Here is a 20,952-nt window from a genome sequence, read left to right on the forward strand (position 1 = left end):
CAAGAACCAACACAAGCTGCAGGTCCAGGTAGAGTTCACAGCTTACCTGCTTCAAGAGAACTTACATACCACTCAGCATTGGACACTCATGTCTGGCAGAAGTGTTGGATGCATGGGTAAACAACAAACAAACAAACAAAAAAAACCCATAAGAGGAACAGCTGCTCTCTTTATGCATAAGCAACAGTTTCTGAACCAGTGTTTTACTAAGTTACAGACTAACTTTCAACCAAAAAGTAAAACTCCATTGCACTAAAGGTCAAATTTAGCCAGTTAATCTGGACTGTGACACAGTCGAGTAATTCAGTACAAGCAGACACCATGAAAGCAGCTTCAAAGAACCAAAGCATCCTAGTTTCAGAAACAACTTAGTATTCTTCTGTCCAACTCCAGTGCAACAATAAGGGGGAGAAACCACTCCTGTCTCTACCTATGTACAATTCCAATAGAGGTTGGGCAGTCTAAACTCTCCATGGCCAAGCTGGAAAAAGAAAACTTTGGAAAGGACACTTTAAAAATTTAATTTAAGAAAGAAAGTTGGCTCTTGGTGGAAAAGAGAAATGCTAGAGTGGTGCACGCGGGGCGGGCTTGCTCAGTCACTCTCCCATGTATGCGAAAAGCTGGGCTCCTTCCTGCCAAGAGCAAGTCACACTGGATGTGAAGGTGGCGGGGCTGGTCCTGCTCTGTTGCACACTGAGAATCCAGGAATGTGTTTTCAGCTGGCTCCTGCACGGGCCATTAGATCTTCCAAAGCATTGTGTTGGTCATTGTTATGTAATAATAAGACCTCCTTAATGTCTTTTAGTTCAAAGCCCATTTCTTTAAATTGACTCATCAGTTGGAGAAGTTCTGTGATCTGAAAGACACAGACAGTCCATTATTTGCAAGAGAAAAGAGGATCAGTGCTTGGTGGAGGTTTAGCACAGAGCCAGTCTTCAGCAACTGGGCACCCATGGGGTGGATTCCTACTCCAAGTACAGCCCGTTCCAGCTCCGTTTGGAGAAAGTCCACTCACACAAGAGCTGGCAGAGCTCTGGGTGCAGTAGCCCATGGAGCCTTACTTTCAGTCCCCTGTGTTTGTAGTCCTGCATTTCCAAAATTGTCTTCAGCAAGGGCACCAAAGCTAGTCTGTGGGGGGTGTCTCCCAGTAGAAAATTTATCAGCCTGGCCTAATTCAGACTCTGATTAATGTCACCCTGCTCCCCCATCTAGCAGCTACTGCTGCATCTGAATTTTTTTAAGGTTACTTTGACTTTGGGAACAGTACAGTAGCCCTCGCTATCAAATAGTTCTTCAAATCTAGGGAAAACTTGGGAGATTAGCATAAATCCTATTGGACACACTGTGTACAATACTACCGACATCAACCACGAATCCTCCCTAAACTTTGAAAAAAATAAAGTAACAAGAAGTGAATCAACTGATCAGACTTTTATGAACCCTCTGCTCCACTCGGGGGGGGGGGGGGGGGGGGGGGGAACAAACAACCATCAAAAAAACCAGGTTGAAACAGACATTCAGGAGATTAGCCATTTCCAATTTTGGGGGTTAAGCCAGCAGCAAATGCATTTCCTAAACTCGGTTGCTTCTCCCATCTTCACAGTGGTGTTCCTCTGTTTGCAAGCTCATCACTAAGTCCAAGAAAGGCAGGAAGGCATATATATGCCCGGGGGGGGTTGGGTTGCACCTCTAAAGATTTCGTTTTGGCACACAACAGACTGGCAAACTTTAAAAGATCCTGCTGTCCTCCGCCCTGGCTACCTGCTCCTGCCTCTGTACTTTTGGTGCTGGTAAAGCAGCCAGACAATGAACCAGACACACCCCCCCCCCCCCCAATGCTTTCCAGTTTCTTCCATAGAGAGCACTAACCCAATTTGCTGAGCAGCCAGGCAGATGTGTTTGTACAAGGGAGAAAATTCATAGCCAGGGCAGGCTGGCAGAATTTGAAAGATAATTTGCTGCTTCTGAAATTAACCATCTCTGTACCAAGCACCTCACCCACAAGAGAACTCTGGGTTCAAAACATTACAACCAGAATAAGCAGGGTGTTTAAAAAAAATCCTGTCCCCATAAAAATGCATGCAAGTGAGTGATAAAGGAACACAGAAGAATTCTAATGCTTTAACACATATTCACTTTATCACTACAAGGATGTCCTTCAGCAGTCAGTTTTAGAAACAAGGCAGCGTTACCATGAAAGCCAGAATTACATCAGCCAGAGGAACTGCTGCTGGAATTCCCCATCATGGCACATTCTCTCTATTCCTTAGCACATTGTGCCCTCACCTTCTCCTCTGAACACTGGTGCATTTCCAAAGCTGCTTCAACAAGAAGTGGATCAAAGCCCTTCTCACAAAGCTGTCCATGTGCAAATAGGTAATCCAAAACCTGTGGGAAATGAAGAAAAGAAACTAAGTTTGCAGAGTGGCATTCGCAGCATGCGGCTGAATACCATCTCTGTACATGCAGAGGGGCTGAGCATAACTTTACCCCAGGTTTCACCAGGGACTGAGGTAAAGTCCCTCCTAGTAGAGTTGAGATGCTCTTTATGCAAGAGCTTGTTCAGAGAAAACAAGCCCTTCTGTCCTCCTGTGCTCTCCCACCAGCTCTGGACATCATCTTCCACTCTAGTCAAAGCAGTCTCAGAAGCCTATCTTTAGCCTTCTGTGCCTGATCACTGAGCAGAAAGCAGAAGTTTAACTGTGCTTTTTATACAAGTTTTTAAAATGAAACTGTAGGTCCAGCAGTCAAGATGTGTCAGCTTTAAGCTTCCTCTCAGACAGCCGCAAGATCTGATGCAATCTGAAAGCAGTCAGCCTTTTAAGATCAACTCAGCACACTGGCTAGTGAGCTGCAAACCCCAGCTCACACACCCAGAAATCGCTGCCAAATTTCTTATCCATCCTCAGCTTTGAGAGGTATGGGGAAAGGTCATATAGGTAATGCTAGGAAGGCAAAAGAACATGGCCTGAAATACAGCAGGATTGAAAACTGCCCTCCTAAGGGCCATTTTTTCCATATGATACTACAGTTCACTCCAGCGCACAGCTTAAACCGCTCTCAATGCGTAGGTAGTGGCAAGCAGATCAGCTCCACAAGCAGAAGTCACCAGGACACTCCTCCTCCCCAGGCGCAGTCCCACCAGGCGATGCTCTGCGCAGCACACAGCCTGCCTAGAGTCAGCACAGAAAGTTTGGCCACACTCTCCCTGCTTTAAAGTGTTTCAAGCAGATCCAAGACCCAGAGCCACGCTTCACCCTGCAGTGCTTTCTGCCACGTGACCTGGTTTTAGCAAGCATTTGAGGCAACCCATGAGGCAGGAAGCACCACGACCAGAGCACGCAAAAGAAAGTCGGTCAGCGGTGCCTTGCGAGAGCCTTTCAGGGCTGTCGTAAGCCTGCAGGGGCCAATCTCTCTACAAGGAGAGATGTCAGCGTCATAACCCATGCTCCGAACAAGGGAAGCGGGCTGCTTTTTTGTCACATGGCACTAAGCATGGTGTAGAGCCACACTAAGCTTCCTTCCAATGATTTTGTGGCTCTTGGGAAGACCCAGTACTGCTCCCAGCTTCACATGGAGCTAAGGGCCCACCCCAGCACAGCTCTGACCCAGCACTCACAGGTGTGGCTGACTCAAGCAGTCTCTCAGATACGTGCACAGATGCTTTTCTTTGGTTTTGGGAGCCTTTACTGCCAGGTGTCAACTTCTCTAGTAGTTAATATCACAGCAGCTACAGGCTGCAACCCCCTGTTAGAATAAAAGTATTCCCCCCTATCCATTTTGCAAACCCAAGGTTGTTTCTCAGCAGAATCAGCATCCAATCAAGGGTTTCTTTCCCATTGCACAAGCTCTTACCTGGTCTATGTTCTGTCCCTTCTTCATGGCTTTCAGGACGTTCTCAAGTGAGTACCCCATGCTGACGACCGTCTCTATGCACTGCCTCTCATTAGTGGAGAGGACCTGCTGTAGTTCAGGAGCGGGGCCACCTGACCACTTTGTGCGGCTGGTGTTATTGGGCACTTTAGACACTGGGAAATTTTGGTGTGTTACCTAAAGGGGAAAACCCAGAGGCTGAGATGATGGTCGTCTTTTGCATCCCCACATCCTGTTTCCAGCTAGTGCAGAATCAGGATATCCCATGTAATTAATCTGAGAGGCTTTCTAGACTGCCATTGGGAAGTTATTCACTGTTAGGATGAAACCAAGCAGTGCACATAGTCTGACTCCCACCACACTCTTTTTACCCTCAAAACAACAACCAACAACCCAGATTCTTTGCAATATACCCTCTCCTACTGGTGTACGAAAACCTTTCAATACCAAACCTTTGCAACAGTGAAGGTCCTTATGATATAGCCAAACCCTGTACCTCAGAGGAAGCACGGAGATCGCTTCCTTCACCCCAAGTTTACTCATCACCTATGATTTTCTGTACTCAAAGGAACACTAGTTCTGGAGATTTTCAGAAACACGATCCAGTGCAAGCACACAGGTATTTGGGAACTTACCACAGGGATTTCCGTTTCCTTGTAGTCTGGGTGTACCTGTTGGACAACACACAAAGATGACTGTAAACATTATGCACCAGTGAGCAGAATTTATTACAGCTGGGGGAGAAGGGTTTTATGGAAGAGATCTGGGAATAAGTCTACCATACTAGGGAGACCTGTGGTCTGATCAGGCTTCCACACGTGAGACACAGACGTTACGCAGTTGCATGTAGTTATAGAATAGCCATCATAAGGATCATCTCTTCTCTCAGCACTCTACAAAAACAGATTATACCCCAAGAAGAACGTGTCCCCCCCTCATAATAATTGTAAGCTTGTTTATTCTGTCACTGTGACTGCTACATGTTCATACAGCCCAGAGTAACACACTGGCTCCCGTTCAGCTCTTGACCCAGTGCTATGCGGCCTCAATGACAGTGATCATTTTAAAGTCATTGCCTAGAAACTTGCCTTGATTTTTTTTTTGACCATGAGAAGGGGTAAGAGAAACATATACCCCCCCCCCCCCCCCCCCCCCCCCCCCCACTCTCAAAGCACTGCGTTTCACACGCCATATAGGAGCAATGTGGCACACTGACTAAAAAAAGCATGTGATTTTTCTACCAACACCCAACACTTGGTCCCATTCCCAGTACACCAAAGCTGGGTAACGTTCCCTACTGTACACCTGCTCTGTTTCTGCAGAAGCATGCTGCCAGAGGGCAGAACCAACCCACCACTTTATACTACTTTGTCCAAGATGACAGGCGTGCAAAGTCAGAACTTTGCCCCATCAAATCTGCACATTTCAATTCATCCATTTAAAAGTCTTCCTATATTTTAAATCAAATTAGAAAAGACTGCAAGAAATTACTTTGGACCAAGAGCCTCTGTTTATTGCCTTTCCTTAATACCTTTTAAGCCAACAGATTGCTTGAAAGCTTGTCCACTTCTTTCAGAAAGGCCTTCTTTGGGCCCAAACTAAAAAAAAAACAAAACAAAACAAAAAACCAAAAAAAAACCACCACCCAAAAAACCCCACAAAACCACACACCACAAAACCAAAACCCAAAAAACCACACCACAAACACACACAACAACAACAAAAAACTGTTTATAGAAAACCAGTTTTGAGAACATATATTAGGATTTTGGCAAATTCCGGGGGGGGGGGGGGGGGGGGGGGGGAGGAGCTTTGTTCTGCATTTCTGCCCATTTTCATCTCCAGGATAAGAATTTATCTTCTAGGAGACAAAGGCTGAGAAATCATGTTCAGTCTGATGGACTGGTTTACCCAAGAATCTCTCCTCATGGTGGTAGAGGGGTTCAAAGCTCTTCACACACCCCCTTCCTCCAGGCACTTTTGCCAGAGAAAAAAAGCACCAGAATACAGGATACACCAAAATGGGGGTCTGGAACGGCCCTGAAATCATCTGGTTATCAAATTGAAGGATGATGCTTTGTTACTGATACTGCAGCCAGGAAAACCAAAACTGCTTCTGACACCAGAGATTCAAGAGTCCAGGAAAACCAACTCCTCCTCCTCCTCAATCTACTTGAGCTTGACAACCTGTGCTTGTGGTCAGTGACTTCCAGCAGAGGAGGGAAACACCTAAAGGAATTGCAGGGGACAAAGCCAGGACTGGTCACTCAGCAGCCACACTCCCTCACATCTCAGACTTGCATTTCAGCACCCATCAAGAAGCAGACATGCAGTGCTTTCAGTATGTGCTTACACACTATGCCTACTTTTATGGACTTCATACAGAGGTCGGGAGCCCTGCCTGCAGTTGGTGTGCCCGCACACATCATGCTAGTGCAGCAGTATATATTCTGAATGGTCTGCCAGGAGTGCCCCTAATCAGATCTAGTCTAGAGACTAATCAGGTCTCTGACCAGCTTTGTTTAATTCTAACCTGTTGTCTTCACTAGTCATTTCTCCCTCTGCCAATGCTGCAAAAAGCAAACCAATGAGCTTCAAAAAAACAAAAACAAACAAAAAAAACCCCCCAAAAATATACTCAGAGGAGTCCACCCAGGACAGAATCGGAGAATCAGTGCAGCCTCAGAGAAATCACAAGTTTATTTCCATCCAAAAAACCCTAGATCCAATTCACTGGTAAAGCATACACTCCAGTGGCAACTCCAAATCCAAAGTCAGAATTTCTAGTCTTGTGAGAAAAAAAAAATTATATATAAAATCACTGTGGAATACACTGGGACATATAATTGTCTTGAGGCTTTCTAAAAAGGACAGTCTTCAAGGTTGTACAAGAATAAGCAAGGGACACATGACCCTTCTGCTTCCAGCCACAGGGATGACTGACTGACTTCTATCATTTTCATTGGATTTTTGTTACATTTACTTCAATTTCTTGCAGCTCAGCTGCCATTTTCCAGCTGCTGGGACCATATTGTGGAAATATGAAACAAGTATATTCTGAAGTCTTGGAATTGAAACAGAAAGAACTAGTTCTGTCAGCATATCTGTTTCTTGGTTTGCTACTTCCAAAGCAGAAATAGTTTCAAATGAAGATCTTTATTACTTCTCCTAGTAAGACTATTTTTTTTTGTTTGCTTATCAGTTTGTATCTTCCCTTACAGCATTCTTGAGAATACACCTTCCCTCTTGGTCTTTAAGTTTTAATCCAGCATAGAGATTTGAATAATTAGAGTGAAAATTTGGCCATCTGAATGCCCATCTAACTAGCTGTAAGTGATCTTTCATGTTAACCCCTACAGATGTGTCATACTTTGAGGTTTCACCTCTGAGCTACATACAATTGTCTCTCAAACCTGTGATCTGTAGCAGTGAGCAGTTGCTCAGTGCATTGCTGCTTCTGCCAAAGTTTACTATATTAAATTTGTTCTAGTGCTCAATAAACAGCTGTTCTGCTGTGCTCTGATGAATACACTAGTTGCCAGAATACTGTATTTCACAATTAATAATGCATTTACCTAAGCCTGAAAAGAGGAGAAAGAACAACAGGAGAGAAGCAGTGTCATTTGTTTCAGAGCACATGGTGTCACACAAAAACCTACAGTATTCCAGTAAGGCCGCAGAACCACCAAAGCACTGCTTATATTGGACAGAAGCAGCCAGGTTATTTTAGAGCCAGCTAGAGGATTTGACTACAGAGTTTCTGCTAGGCTTCATGAGTATTAGGTTCTGTGGGAAAAAAAAAAAGTCCACAAGCTTACTCAAATCTCTGCTCTTATTCACAAAGAGACAAAGACAACAGCTGGTGTGAAGTTAAGTGTCCCCAAAGTAATTTTAGAACTTGCTACAAGTTTGAGGAAATGAAGCGTCAAATTCCTGTCTCAGAGCTGTACAGCAACCAACTGTAACATTAGCCATCTAAGATGATCCTCAAGACTGCTTTTGGTATCCACAAAGCAATCCTTGCACCCTCCTTTACAAGGAAGAGGGTAAACACCAGATTTCAGACCACCATCATTTTAATCCTTTTAAAGGTCAGATTTTAAAAGGATCTCAGGAAGGAAGGGGGGGGGGGGGAAAGACAGACAATTCTTTCACTGCAGGTCAAATGCAAGCACTTTTTTCTTCCCTGAATAACACAGCACATGTGTGGTTTTTAATCTATTATTGCTTCTATTCTTTGAAAAGCCTGCATTTCCCATTATTTCCGGCAAATAAGCAAGCTGAGGAAAAAATCTAGCAGATTTAATTCAAAACCTAAGAGCAGTTCAGAATCTGATATATCTCAGTTGGATAAGACAGAATGCAGGACTGTACAAAGAAGATATCTTATACGCTTAGCTCAAAGGTGTGCAACTATGAACAAGAGCTGAAAAGCTGAAAGAAAAGTCACCAGAATTAGTCTAAAAATATCAGGTTTGGGGGAAACCTGCAGAGTAATAATCTGAGGTTCAGAACTGTCAGCATGAAGACCTGTTTGATCAATTTGCTGCATAAACGAAGAGGAACTACCACACGTGATCTACACACCACTCCCATTAAATGAACCTAAAACCACAGGACGTTTTAGAAGCAACATTTGCCTCTGCACCTCCACATCTCCCCAACAACCCCGATTCTAATCCACTGCATATTTACCGTAGTCACTGTGCTTTGAGATGATTCTTCTTCTGTACAAACTGTTGACACAGCCAGGGAAGGCAGCCTGGATGAAGAGGATAATGTTGATGTCTCCATGCCACTGTCCTCATTTAGAGCAGAAAGACCAACCATATGGTGTCCATTCAGTTCACTAGCTTTACTCTGAGCACAGGTCTGCAAAGAGCTGAGCAAAGTGCCATTGTGGAGACAGGTAGTGCTGTGGAAAGTGCTCGTGAGCCTTGATGATTTTTGATCACTCTCATCAGAGTCAAGTTTAGGAAAGGACAGGGATTTGATATTGCTCACTGAAGTGATAGGGGACAGGGACACTTTGGAAGACAAGGACATCTTTTCACAGTTTCCCAACTGCGGTAAAGTGATAAAGCCATTGGGTTTGTGAAGGGGCTTGAAGTCCAACGTGGCCCTTTCTATGGATGCCAGAACTTCCTCATCTTGCAACACAGACTCAGACCCTCCTTTGGGCAAGGTATTATCTAACAGCTGGGCAACAACTGGCCCAGTAGTACCAACATGAATTTCAAGAATATTTTTTAATTCCTCCTTATCATTGATAGTTTTTAATTCCAGTTTGTCAAATGGGTCTTCTTCACATTCAAAATCAGCTGGGTTGAAGTCTGCTTTTGGACAAGGTGGACTGAGAACCTTTTTCTTCACAGCACTGCTGTTGGCTGGCGTGGGAGTAAGAATATTATTGTGCTGCAGGCTAGCAAGGATGGGGTTAATAGGAGGAGGCATGGCCTCAGGGCAAGGTCCCTCTGAGAACCCCATTTTGTTGCTGACCTCTGGAGCTGCTTTTGAGCTCGCTAGTGCTTCTTCTGCCTTGCATTCAGCTTCTCTCTGGGCAGCTTCAATTTTTTTGATATCTTCAGCCCACTCAATTGTTTTCTTTTCCAAAGAGAAGTCATACTGACCAAGTGTGGAGGGGAAAAGGAGAGGGGAAAAAAAAAATTAGAAGTAGTGGCTATGATCCTTATAACAGCAACATAAGTAACAGAGTAAGAGCTACATGAATTACCATGGACAGGCATCAATTTTTTCCCAGCATCTCTTATAACCTACAGACTGGCAAAGCTAGAAGACACCAGAAGTAGTTCATTTTGCCTCTAGCAGCAAAACCTGTCTATAGTCTGGATTAGAATATCATATTTTGCCTCCTTCCTACATTTAGTTTTGCTTTAGAGCTACTGGTCATACCAAGACCAGTTTCACAGCCCACCTACTCTCTTCCCCCAAGACAATGCATGTAGCAAGGGGAAGTCTAATATGTTACTAAATGGGCAACCATACCCAGATCTGGCACCACTGAACTACCCCCTGTCCACAAGTTCCACAAGTCATTCAAGACTATAGCAGAATATTTATTCATCCAAAGACCAATACGGTATTACTCAGTTCCCCCTAAAAGATTCCTAAGGGACTTGATATTAGAGTTTTACACCCACTAGTTTAAGAGGTATTGGTAGTCTTACCCCAGTGCCCATGGCTCACCAGCCAAAGGGGATATACTGGCTACACTGATGACAACTACCTGCAGTAGCAGATTTTGCTGCAGTTACTGGCATGACAGGATCCCACAAGCTTTTCTCATTTAACATCAGCTCCTTCAGGGCCAGGTTAGCACAAGGCAGCATTTGTAAGCTACTCACTACCCGTTTACTGGCCACCATAGTGGCCTGGTTGAGAGGACAAAATTCTGAACAGACTAAATCTACTTAAAGCTTTAATATCTTATGAAGAATTAACAACCTCAAATGCTCTTTAAATAACCACAAAATGTTCAGAGAACACAGCCTACAAGTTAAGTCCATGGTATAACCCACCTGTGACTCAGAAGAAGTCATAAGATATCCTTGCCAGGATAATGGCACATAACCAAACAGGAGTGCTCTTGCCATGGGACTGCTAGGTCATACAAATTCCTAGCTCTAAAGAGCAACAAGCCAGCAAGGCTTGCTAGGCCTCTACTGGGCTTTTCTGGGACTTGCTGTGTGTTGCATCACATCCTATCCTATAGCAGGCTCCAGCAAGATCCTGGAGACCTGTTGTCTCAACTGTAAAACAGTTTTCCCTTCCCTTAGCTCTAAGACTCCAAGAGGCATGATACACAGTTTATCAGCAAGGTGACTCTTGAAAAACAACTCACTGGCAGAAGTGCTGGGTACTACTCATTACACATTCTTTGCTATCTGAGCAGAGCTATCGTAGTTTTGTGTGTGTGTATATGGTTATATATAGATCAGAATTGACCAGTGTCTTTTTAACATTAAAAAAATGGGGGGTATTAAATATTAAAAAAAAAAAAAAAAAAAAAAAAAAAGGGGCTTTGGGCAATTTTGCTTCCCTGTACTTTTTTTTTTTTTTTAAACAGCTCTCACTACAGCTGTAAAGAAGTCAAATTGCACCGCAAGATGCATAGTCACATCATATTATGCAAGGTGTTGCAGTCCAATTGGGCATACTATACTTGAGCCTCAGCTTGGCAGGAAGATGGAGACATAGCACAATGAAGCCAGCAATTAGAGTCTCCTTTAGCTCTCCCACACCAGCTTAACTGGGTAGAAATATGTGTATTAGGACAATCGGGTAATCATTTAATAGTTATAATGAAAAAGCCATGATGTAGGGTAATTCAGATATTCAGCGCTCTGGTGGATGAGTTGCAGGGCAGAAAAAAAAAAAAGCATCTACAGCAATCTGTCACAGCTGAAGTGAAAACAATCATCAGTTTGGACTGACCAAGGAAAATCATGGATCCAAATGAGAACACAGTTCAATTAGATTCCCTGTATCACAACCTGCATTTGGAGATTAGATTTTCAACATTTATGCTAAAGCAATTGATTTTAGGCTACCAAGAGTTTATGGTAACAGAGACATGCTCCTCAAAACCTGGAAGCCATCTGTACCAAGCTGTAACCTGTTTGCCCTACAGCTGAAAAAAAATTCTCCACTCAACTGCACAGAGAAAAAAGAACTGGAAATTTATTTCTTCATCCCAGTATTGTGAGAACCCATAAGATATGGTCATAGAAACACCTGTTACCCTCAAACAAGATTCTGCAAGTATGCTACAGCATGGGTATATCAGTTCTTACCATTTTTCCTCTTAAAAACACTACTCAAATTTAGTCAGGGTAACATTTAGACCTATAACTATTACACAAAAACATTGTGCTTTTTTTATAGTAGATACACTAAAATAAATGCTATTAGGCTTTTTGAAGTGATAAGTAGCAGAAAATTTTTGCACAGCCTATCATTTTTATCTTTCTGTACATTCTAACAGATCTTCTGCAACTACTGCCTAGCATACAAAATGACACTACAGGACCAACAAGACTGACACTTGAACACATGTGCAAACTGTGACTACTTGCAACTTACAGCACCACATGTTGGGGGCCAGTGGTGAGGGGGAAGAGAGCGGAAAGGCAAAACTTACCTGGGCTTCTCTGACAAGCTGAGAAGAATCAGGCAGGCAGAAACCAATGGGTAATCCAACCTTCGCTGGGGTTTTGAATTTATCTCCTATCTTAAACAGGACATCATCAAGATAACTGAAAGGCCCTAAGATCAAAAGCAGAAATTGTATCCAAAAAAACCTTACAAGTTTAACGCATTCAGTTAAGACTCACATTTTTGTATTCGGGAGTATTTTATCTCTGCTGCCCCAACTATACCACATGACTCAATACAAAGGAAGTTGCTTGATCAGAAACACATTGAATCTCTTTGGACTCCATTGCTTCAGTTTTGGTAATTTTTTTTTTTTTTTAATGTTCTAGCTCATAGCTATTAGAAAAAAAAACCCCACACAAAACAAACACACAACACAACAGTCCAACAACTAACATATTTTAAAGTTAATATACCCAACTGTCATGGTTTAACCTGGCAGGCAGCTAAACAACACACAGCCATTCGCTCACTCCCCCCCCAGTGGGATGGGGGAGAGAATTGGAAAAAAGGTAAAAATAGCGGGTTGAGATAAAGACAATTTAATAGGACAGAAAAGGATATACAAAACAAGCGATGCACAATGCAATTGCTCACCACCCACTGACCAATGCCCAGCCAGTTCTCAAGCAGCGGCTGCACCTCCCTGGCCAACTCCCCCCAGTTTTTTGTTCAGCATGACATCATATGGTATGGAATATCCCTTTGGCCAGTTTGGGTCAGCTGTCCTGGCTGTGTCCCCTCCCAGCTTCTTGTGTACCTCCAGCCTCCTTGCTGGCAGGGCAGTATGAGAAGCTGAAGAAGTCCTTGACTAGTGTAAGCACTGCTCAGCAACAACTAAAACATCAGTGTGTTATTAACATTATTCTCATCCTAAATCCAAAACACAACACTAAGCCAGCTACTAGGAAGAAAATTAATTCTGTCCCAGCTGAAACCAGGACACCAACATTTTAGCTTCCCTTGTGACAAGGCTATGCCTACACAACTGGAAGCTGAAGCTCTCCCGAACACTGTATTCTGTTATGTCTCTATAAAAAGATCCATCTTTTTTGTCATATTCAAAACACGCTTGAAAATAACCCAGCTTTAGAGCAGCTAAGACAAGCTAAAATCCATGTTTTGGCATACAAGTAGGAAGTAACATTTGGACAGAAGTAGTCACAAGGGCAAAGTGACCCAAAGTCTAGACACTCTAACCAAAACACAGTGAAATAGCTCAAGACTATTTAGCATAGCAATTCTGATTTCTGAAACAAGACAATCTAACTTAATCAGCTGTCTGATTTGTGATCACTCCAATGAGAGGCCTCAGACTTGTTTCATGGTCCTCCATCTGTCCTTTATATCTATCACTTACATATGGTATTTAAAAAGTGTTTTAGGATGAAACTTTCTTCAGGCATCCTGCAAACTCATGAGGCAGAATCACTTACAACTCAACCACCTCCAAGAAGCCAGACTATAGGTTTGTTTTCCTTGAGCTACTATGAAGTATTAGAAAACCCACAATATAAATTGCACTCAGTTTCTCGATTAACTGAAAGGGATTTCTTGGATCACTAGTCTAAGCTTTTGGAATTACAGGCAAGGTTTCTGGCTGTGTATAACAATCTGAAGCATTCCTCTAGCACTCATTTGTAACTTTGCTTTGAGTGTTGCAGATCCAAAAAGACATTAGTGGCAACATTAATATGGTATTCAGTGACTAACCTCTTGCTCAGCAAGCTGTGGCTTGCCATTTTTATCTGACCCATTTTCATACTCGGATGACAGTTTAAGTACTGTTTGCGTTCCTTCACTGTTGACTTATCTACAACAATGCAGTCACAGGCTCCAAAATGATGAGCAGCTTTTGAAAACAGGAACATCCTGATAATTTGGAGTTAAATGTTTATGTGGTGTCACCACTTGAGCTCTCATACTATGCACCACACCAGCTGGTCCCAGAGTCCTGTTAGGACACAGGTGCTATTTCCTCCAGCTTTGAAACCATCAGGCTGAATAACCTACATCCCACCTGGGCCACCAGGATGAAAAAGTGCTCCAGGCAGAATATAATAGTATTTTCACTGATCCTTATTGAGAAGCACACATTCAAGCATTACACAGCACAGCGTCCGGATGGCACCTCACTGGCTACCAACACCGCTATTTGCGACACAGCATCCAAATCGTATTTGAGCTGGCAATTTGAGAACCTGGATATGCCAAAGTGTTTGCTTGTGCAGAAACAGCAACTGTAGCAGCCTTCACACCGAGTGTGGTAAATCACAGCCAGGTCAAAGACAACCAGATCTCCGACTGCTCAGAGGCCGGCATGACTGCTGCTACTATGCCCTGCTTAGTCCCACTAGCACAAGTCCTGCTCCAAGCAGGATGATCTAAGTGAAGCAGGATTACCTCTCTGCACCGATCTCACAGCCCAAATTGCTCAGTGTGCAAATACTTGTCTTATTAGACCTATTGACACAGTAAGTGGTAGACACCTCCCCTTGCACAGCCTTCTTGTTTGCCCGAAATAGATACTAGCCACAGAGGGTACAAGCACACACTGTGGTATTTACATAGCAACACTCTGTTTTGGTACAGTAAAAAAACCTAAACACACCTAGACTAGATGGGCTGCACTGACAGCTGCCAGTTTAACCTCAGCAGCTAGACTAAGGAATAAAAGCCTCCTAGTTTCTTCCCAGTATACTGATTTTTTTTAATAATAACAACTGCTATAACCTCATCTTGAATATAACTCTGCTACAAATCCTGCAAGCACGTTAAGAAACACACCAAGTGTTTTAGGATATTTGATGGTAAAAAGTCTTTCTGAAGCAAAACATTGATGCACGTAGTATTCACTTTGTTCCAGCCCAATCAGAACAGTACTAGTTAGCGAAGTTAAAATCTGATCCAGGAAGCCAAGAACCCTTTTCTTTTTGTAAACAATGACCCTTCTGCCTGAATACGCTGATGGGTAAGGGTGCAATTTGTTTTAAATGGCAAATTCTAAAGCAATAAGCAAAACCTACATATAGGAAGTATTATGCAAGCCGCTGTTTCAATAGTCACATGTTCAAGTGAAGCAATTAAAGGTTTTTTTGAACTGTTATTTAATATGGCTGTTAGCCACTTCATCCTTAGCAGTTAAAAGCATATTGAGGAAGTTCTGAGAATAGTCCTGGCAAACTGTACCTGTCAGTCTGGTCTCTGACACCATGTACTATATGATATTCCTGACCCAAGGATCTACTACAAGAGTAAGATTTCTCTCCACTTTAGCATAATGCAGAAATCACTGGCCAACTCATAGAAGTATCCTCCAGTTTGGTAGCAAAATGGAAACATTTCAGATAAAACCAGTTACTGGTTATGAATGAGGAACAGTTTTGAAACCAAGTGGAACTTAGTTTTTGTGGTCACACAAACCACACTTCAATTTTCAGATATTGGAGTTAAAAGCTTTCATGCTGTATAGCGACAGTGACAATACAACAGCAGTATTAACGTACTGCACTTGGTATAACCCACACTTTTCGCACAACAGATGAGAGCTGTATTTCTAGATGCCACTAATTACTAAAACTTAAGCTTGAACTTCCAATTATTCAAATGACAGGAGAGCATTTGAAGTTACATGCTTAGGCATAGTTATAGGCGTATGCTAAGAATACCCTTCAAGACAGGAAAAGAGTTCCTTCCTCTCCATCCATACCTTATGTTCTTATCTTCATCTCCATCTGAACATGGTCCTGAGCAACCTGCTCTAGGTGGCTCTGCTCGAGCAGGGGGTGTGGACATGATGATCTCAAGAGGTCCCTTCCAACCTCAATTCTGTGATTCAACAACAGTCCTCTAACCTCCAATAAGCAGCTCAACAATAAGTACAAGAGATGCATCAACTATGTAGACCAGTTTCATCAGCCTGCCAGAGACACTGAGCCAAAGGTAGCTGTTGGGCTAGATGCTTTACAGTAAGCCAAAAATCACTTGGTGGGATTAATTCTTAACAACCCTGGAGAAAACTGAAAAAATTGCCCATATGATTTCTTAAGACATAAGCCAAGGAAGTTGCTCCACTACTCCTCAGAAACAGTACTGTGACAGTGTTACTGGTATCATTAGGAACAGAGGGTACACAAAAGGGTAGACAAGTTAACCAGCCAGCTTACGGCACCATTTGTTTTGATTTTGTTATTTTGAAGCCAGGAGCATGTTCCACCACATGGTACTGTTTTGAGAAATATTTAATACAGGTTGAATTCTAGCTCCAAGCAGTGTCTTTGCTAGTCTGGTTTAGGAAGCAGAAGAGAGAAATAAAAACAGACTCAAAAGACAAGCAGTTCAGAGCGTTCATAGATACAAGAGAAGAACTGCTGAAGAGCTGGCAGCTATTTATTTATTAGATATTATTTATTAGATAAAGACATTAATTGTCTTGCAGCAGGATCACTGGGCCACAGCAAAGGAGACCATCTAAAAATTAAGTTTTGATAGACCATTTTTATTAATCCTTAACCATGTATTTAAGTGAGGCATTTCTTATTCTGTACTTCAACTTTACACTTGCAAGACTGAATAAAAAGCTCAAGAAAAAATAGAATTCCCCAGGACCCTCTTATATGAACGATTATCCAGGAAGATCAAGGCTGAGTTTCTAAAAGCAGAAGTTGCTATAGCATGAAAAATCATGTTAGAAATGTCACACGAACCTCCCAGTACTGCCTTGAATGATTACTGATTTGAAGAAGCTACATTACATACAACAAACTGGACTTTAATGTTCCACAGAAATATTAATCCTCCCAAATTACACCCCATTTTGTAAAAGATAAGCACATATACAGGCAAATATTTTTTGTGATACCAATCATCTGCATGACACTACACATCTCAAATGTAGAGGATATTATCTTCTTCACTTGCCTGCTGAACCAGATTAGTCCAATTTAGGAAAAAAATTCACTGCTGAGCAAAAAGCAAGCATAGCTCAATGATATATTAAAAGCTTCACTTTCAATCCAACTTCTCACATGACTTCCATAGAAAGGAGCTACAGATCAGCTTTGATTTTGAAGGGGGAAGTGGGAGGTAGTATTCTGCCACGAAGGAGTGGGGAACAGTCACAGGCTGAATTTCAGTTTAACCAGAACAGGCACAGCATCAGCAAGCAACTATGCAAGAAGGAAGCCAAGGCACTTCATGCTTAACAAAAAACTACTCAGATGCTAAACAGATTAGTCTCTATGGACTGTCTAGGCTGGGACATCAATCAGCAGCAATAGTAGGATTAAACCTATTGAAGAGACAAGGATGCCAAATTTTGCTTACCATGAGAGTCAGATCCCAACTTCTTAGAAGCCATTTAGAACCTGAAAAACAATTTAAAACAGCTTTAACAAATTTATACATGTAGCACAGCATAAGCCGATACAGTTCTACAGCATCTTATGTCTAGATTATGGGATGTTGCAGACACTTGCTGTTTATCCTGTTCCCAAGATAGATAAGCAAACTTATTTTATAGCTCTGAGAATTGACGGAGCAGGCAAATAATTTAGCCCAGGGTCTGACAATCTAAATGGCAAAATGAAGAGAGGAAAAAACCAAAACAAAACAAACCCCACAGAGCCAAGAAGCAGCCAGGTTGATCAGGAAGGCAGAGAGTTCCAGATCACAGCGCTCAGAGGCCGCTCCATCCCAGCCCCATGGAGCATAGCCTGCCTCCCCTGACATTAAGAATAGCCCTTCCTACTGGAAATACCACACCAATCCTCTTCAGTTTAATCCCTGTTGCTCCAAAAAGGGATACTATCATATTGGGTACGCAGTCAGTTAGCCAGTGTGGCACTTGTCTAGACACACTGGGTAATGCACAGATAACAATACAGGCATACAATAAATGGTGCCATTAGGAAGATATTTTCAGATACACACAAGAGAACAATGCTAACAATAGTCCTCATCCACTGCCCACAGAATTTTACTAACAACTTTTAAGATTCGGATACAAATCCTACATGGCCAAGATGTTAAGCACAGAAGTGCCTAGCCAGCTTTTAACACAGAGCAGGCCTGTCCCGAGAAAAGAACTGCTTTTAAGATAGAATTAGCTGTCAGCTAAAACCCTGCTCCAGGATGCTTATGGTGTGCTCAGTAACATAACTGGTTCTTTTGCTAGATTAGAAGTACATCACAAGATCTTTCTCAAGACACCACAGCATAATTCTTCGAATAACTGAATTTAAGTCCTCCTTTGACATTATACACGACAAAGAATCAGAGTTGCCCTTTGTTTCTGAAGTCCTCCAGCTCAGACTGAAATGCCCAACAGCCGTTCTTCAAAAACATGACGTTATCTAGGACACCCTCACCAGCAGCAGACAGCGTTCAAAGCACAACTTGGAGCAGATCTAACATTCACACCCATCATTCCCCAATTGAGATCTTAGTCTTAGCCTCACTGTTTCCATTGCAGATTCCAACTGCAAATGTTACCTTAAAGGAAGGGCATCATAAGGTGATGATTATAGAGAAAGCTTAGCTATTCCTCCTGGCAGCTGCCGACACATCTGGGGTCAGGAAGAGCCAGTTTCAAGTACTTTAGAAAAGTACCTTTTGCCATGCAAAGGTCCCTTTCAACATTATGTTGAAATCAATAGGTGAACCAACCCTACTGGCTAACAGGAATTCAACACACTGCTAAAGTCAAAGCTGTACAGAGATTACCCAGGTGCAACCAGACTTCATGAAACACAGCGAGCAGACACTAGGCTACGGGGAAGTGAGTCATGCTGGGTAACTCCAGGTGTACCTTGTACATAGAAGCCATGTGTCATTCTGCTCGACATTTGTCAGGTTCTTCTCAACACATTACCATCTCTCTCAACATTGGCATTATGTCCAAAACCACTCCATTAAGCCAGAGAACTGGTTTGTCACTAGCCAGCAACTGCTTCTCAGAAGCGAAAAAAACATCACGGCTTCAAAGACGGAAGAAAAAGGAGGTGAAACAGTGCCGAGCCTGCCATCTCAGGAAGGCTGTCAAGGGCAAAGCCACAAGACCACCCGGTACAGTTGCATGTCAACTACTACAGCTGAATGGGCTTTAGTCCCAGTGTCACTGAAGGAGACCAGACTACAGACTACAGCACATGAAATAGGCTGCACCTTTCAGACCTGGATCACACTGTCAGACAAGCTGCTGCATTGCTAGTTCCTCTGTATGAGAGTAGCAATTAAGATGTGAAATGTCGTGGTTTAGCCCCAGCCAGCAACTAAACACCACGCAGCCGCTCACTCACTCCCCCTACCCTGATGGGATGGGGGAGAGAATCGGAGGAGTAAGAGTGAGAAACACTCCTGGGTTGAGATAAGAACAGCTTAATAATTGAAATAAAGTAAAACAGTAGTAGTAATAATAACAATAGTAATAATATACAAAGCAAGTGATGCACAATGCAATTGCTCACCACCTGCCGACTGATACCCAGACAGTTCCCGAGCAGCGATCGCTGCCCCACGGCCAACCCCTCCCAGTTTCTATACTGAGCATGATGTCATATGGTATGGAATAGCCCTTTGGTCAGTTTGGATCAACTATTCTGGCTGTGCCCCCTCCCAGTTTCTTGTGCACCTGGCAGAGCATGGGAAGCTGAAAAGTCCTTGACTAGAGAGAGCACTACTTAGCAACAACTAAAACATCAGTGTGTTATCAGCATTCTTCTCCTACTAAATCCAAAACACAGCACTATGCCTGCTACTAGGAAGAAAATTAACTCTATCCCAGCTGAAACCAGGACAGATGTCAACTTGATTTGTTGTTATTGAAAAAGCCAGGCCACATGTGAAATCATACAGCCCTCACGTACTTCACCAGTCCTCTGCATGTCACTGGAGACTGTGACACACCACCTACAAGCATGTACTATGGCTGCCCATCATCCACTACTATTACATCAGAGCTGAACTAGGGAGAGTGTAGAGTCCTCTACACACTTCCTTTAATTTCTCTGAGTTTGTCTTTCTTCTAGTTACTACCTCAGACTGAAAAGCAAGTGCTCCTTTTCTAAAGGATTTTAAAATTTCTGATGAGAGGAAGTAACCTCCTCACTTTTGCAACTCAACTGACAAGGAAGTTTTTTCAGTGCAGCACCAGTTATCTACAGGCAATATAGCTTATGCCGTCTACCTCATTTATCAGAAGCAGCTTACTCCAGACTGTACCAACATAAAGGACATTGAAAAGAAAATTCAAAGAGATCATTTTTAGAATGATAATTTATATCCCCTTCTCCAGCAGGCCATTGCAAGGACATATTGAAGATCAGTGTACGAGATGGTAAACTTAGTAACTGAACACTAAGTTACCATGATGTTATCAATTTGCTCCAGGGACATTAGTAGCAATGCATACAAATCCCACAGAACCAAAGATGTGCACATCTAGCATCCAGGGAGTTTTGCAGTAGTACATCAATCTGGAGCTGCATAAAGCCTTGGATGTGTCCTCAGTGTCAAAACATCCCACACAAGCAATAAGTATCTTGCTTTCGTTGGCAATCCTGTAGTAAAATCGTAGTGCAGACCAGGCACCTGCATTAACTTCAGGGTACAGTGGGAAAAATGATTCCTCTGCCATATGCAACACCTTATTTTAACTACAGAACTAGTTAAGGCACATCAATAGCAAGCTAATCATGAAATGTGCCATTTCCAGACAGTCACATTTTTAGATTCAGGTAGCATTTGAGTTTATAGCACAGTAGCTCTTCCCAATGCACTGTGAGTATGCACTTATTAAGATACCAATACCGCAGAAGGCACCGTCAGCAAATAGAATTGTTAAGCACTGCACACAGTAATGCTAGAACAGGCTGCCAGCCACATTTCATCACCTCCTTTCCAAAG

General features: G+C 42.7%; 1 protein-coding gene across 1 annotated transcript; it reads right to left on the bottom strand.

The window, feature by feature from the left end:
• Positions 1-700: 700 nt before the first annotated feature.
• Positions 701-17,407, bottom strand: LOC142596522 (ubiquitin-associated protein 1-like). Its single transcript, XM_075725671.1, has 6 exons — positions 17,374-17,407; positions 12,035-12,159; positions 8,569-9,498; positions 3,856-4,050; positions 2,287-2,388; positions 701-856 (listed from the first exon to the last, which is right to left on the bottom strand). Exons 1-6 carry the CDS (start codon positions 17,405-17,407, stop codon positions 716-718), a joined length of 1,527 nt encoding a protein of 508 aa, XP_075581786.1. The 3' UTR covers positions 701-715.
• Positions 17,408-20,952: the final 3,545 nt, after the last annotated feature.

Source organism: Pelecanus crispus, chromosome W (assembly GCF_030463565.1).
Source record: "Pelecanus crispus isolate bPelCri1 chromosome W, bPelCri1.pri, whole genome shotgun sequence".
Lineage (NCBI taxonomy): Eukaryota > Metazoa > Chordata > Aves > Pelecaniformes > Pelecanidae > Pelecanus > Pelecanus crispus.

Excerpts from the sequence above, each read along its gene's own strand:
- LOC142596522 (XM_075725671.1), bottom strand. The coding sequence starts at position 17,407 with ATGGCTTCTAAGAAGTTGGGATCTGACTCTCATG. Across the intron at positions 4,051-8,568 it reads CTCAAAGCACAGTGACTACG|GTAACACACCAAAATTTCCC; the intron begins GTAAATATGCAG and ends TTTCCCCTTTAG. Across the intron at positions 857-2,286 it reads ACCAGTGTTCAGAGGAGAAG|ATCACAGAACTTCTCCAACT; the intron begins GTGAGGGCACAA and ends TGTGTCTTTCAG.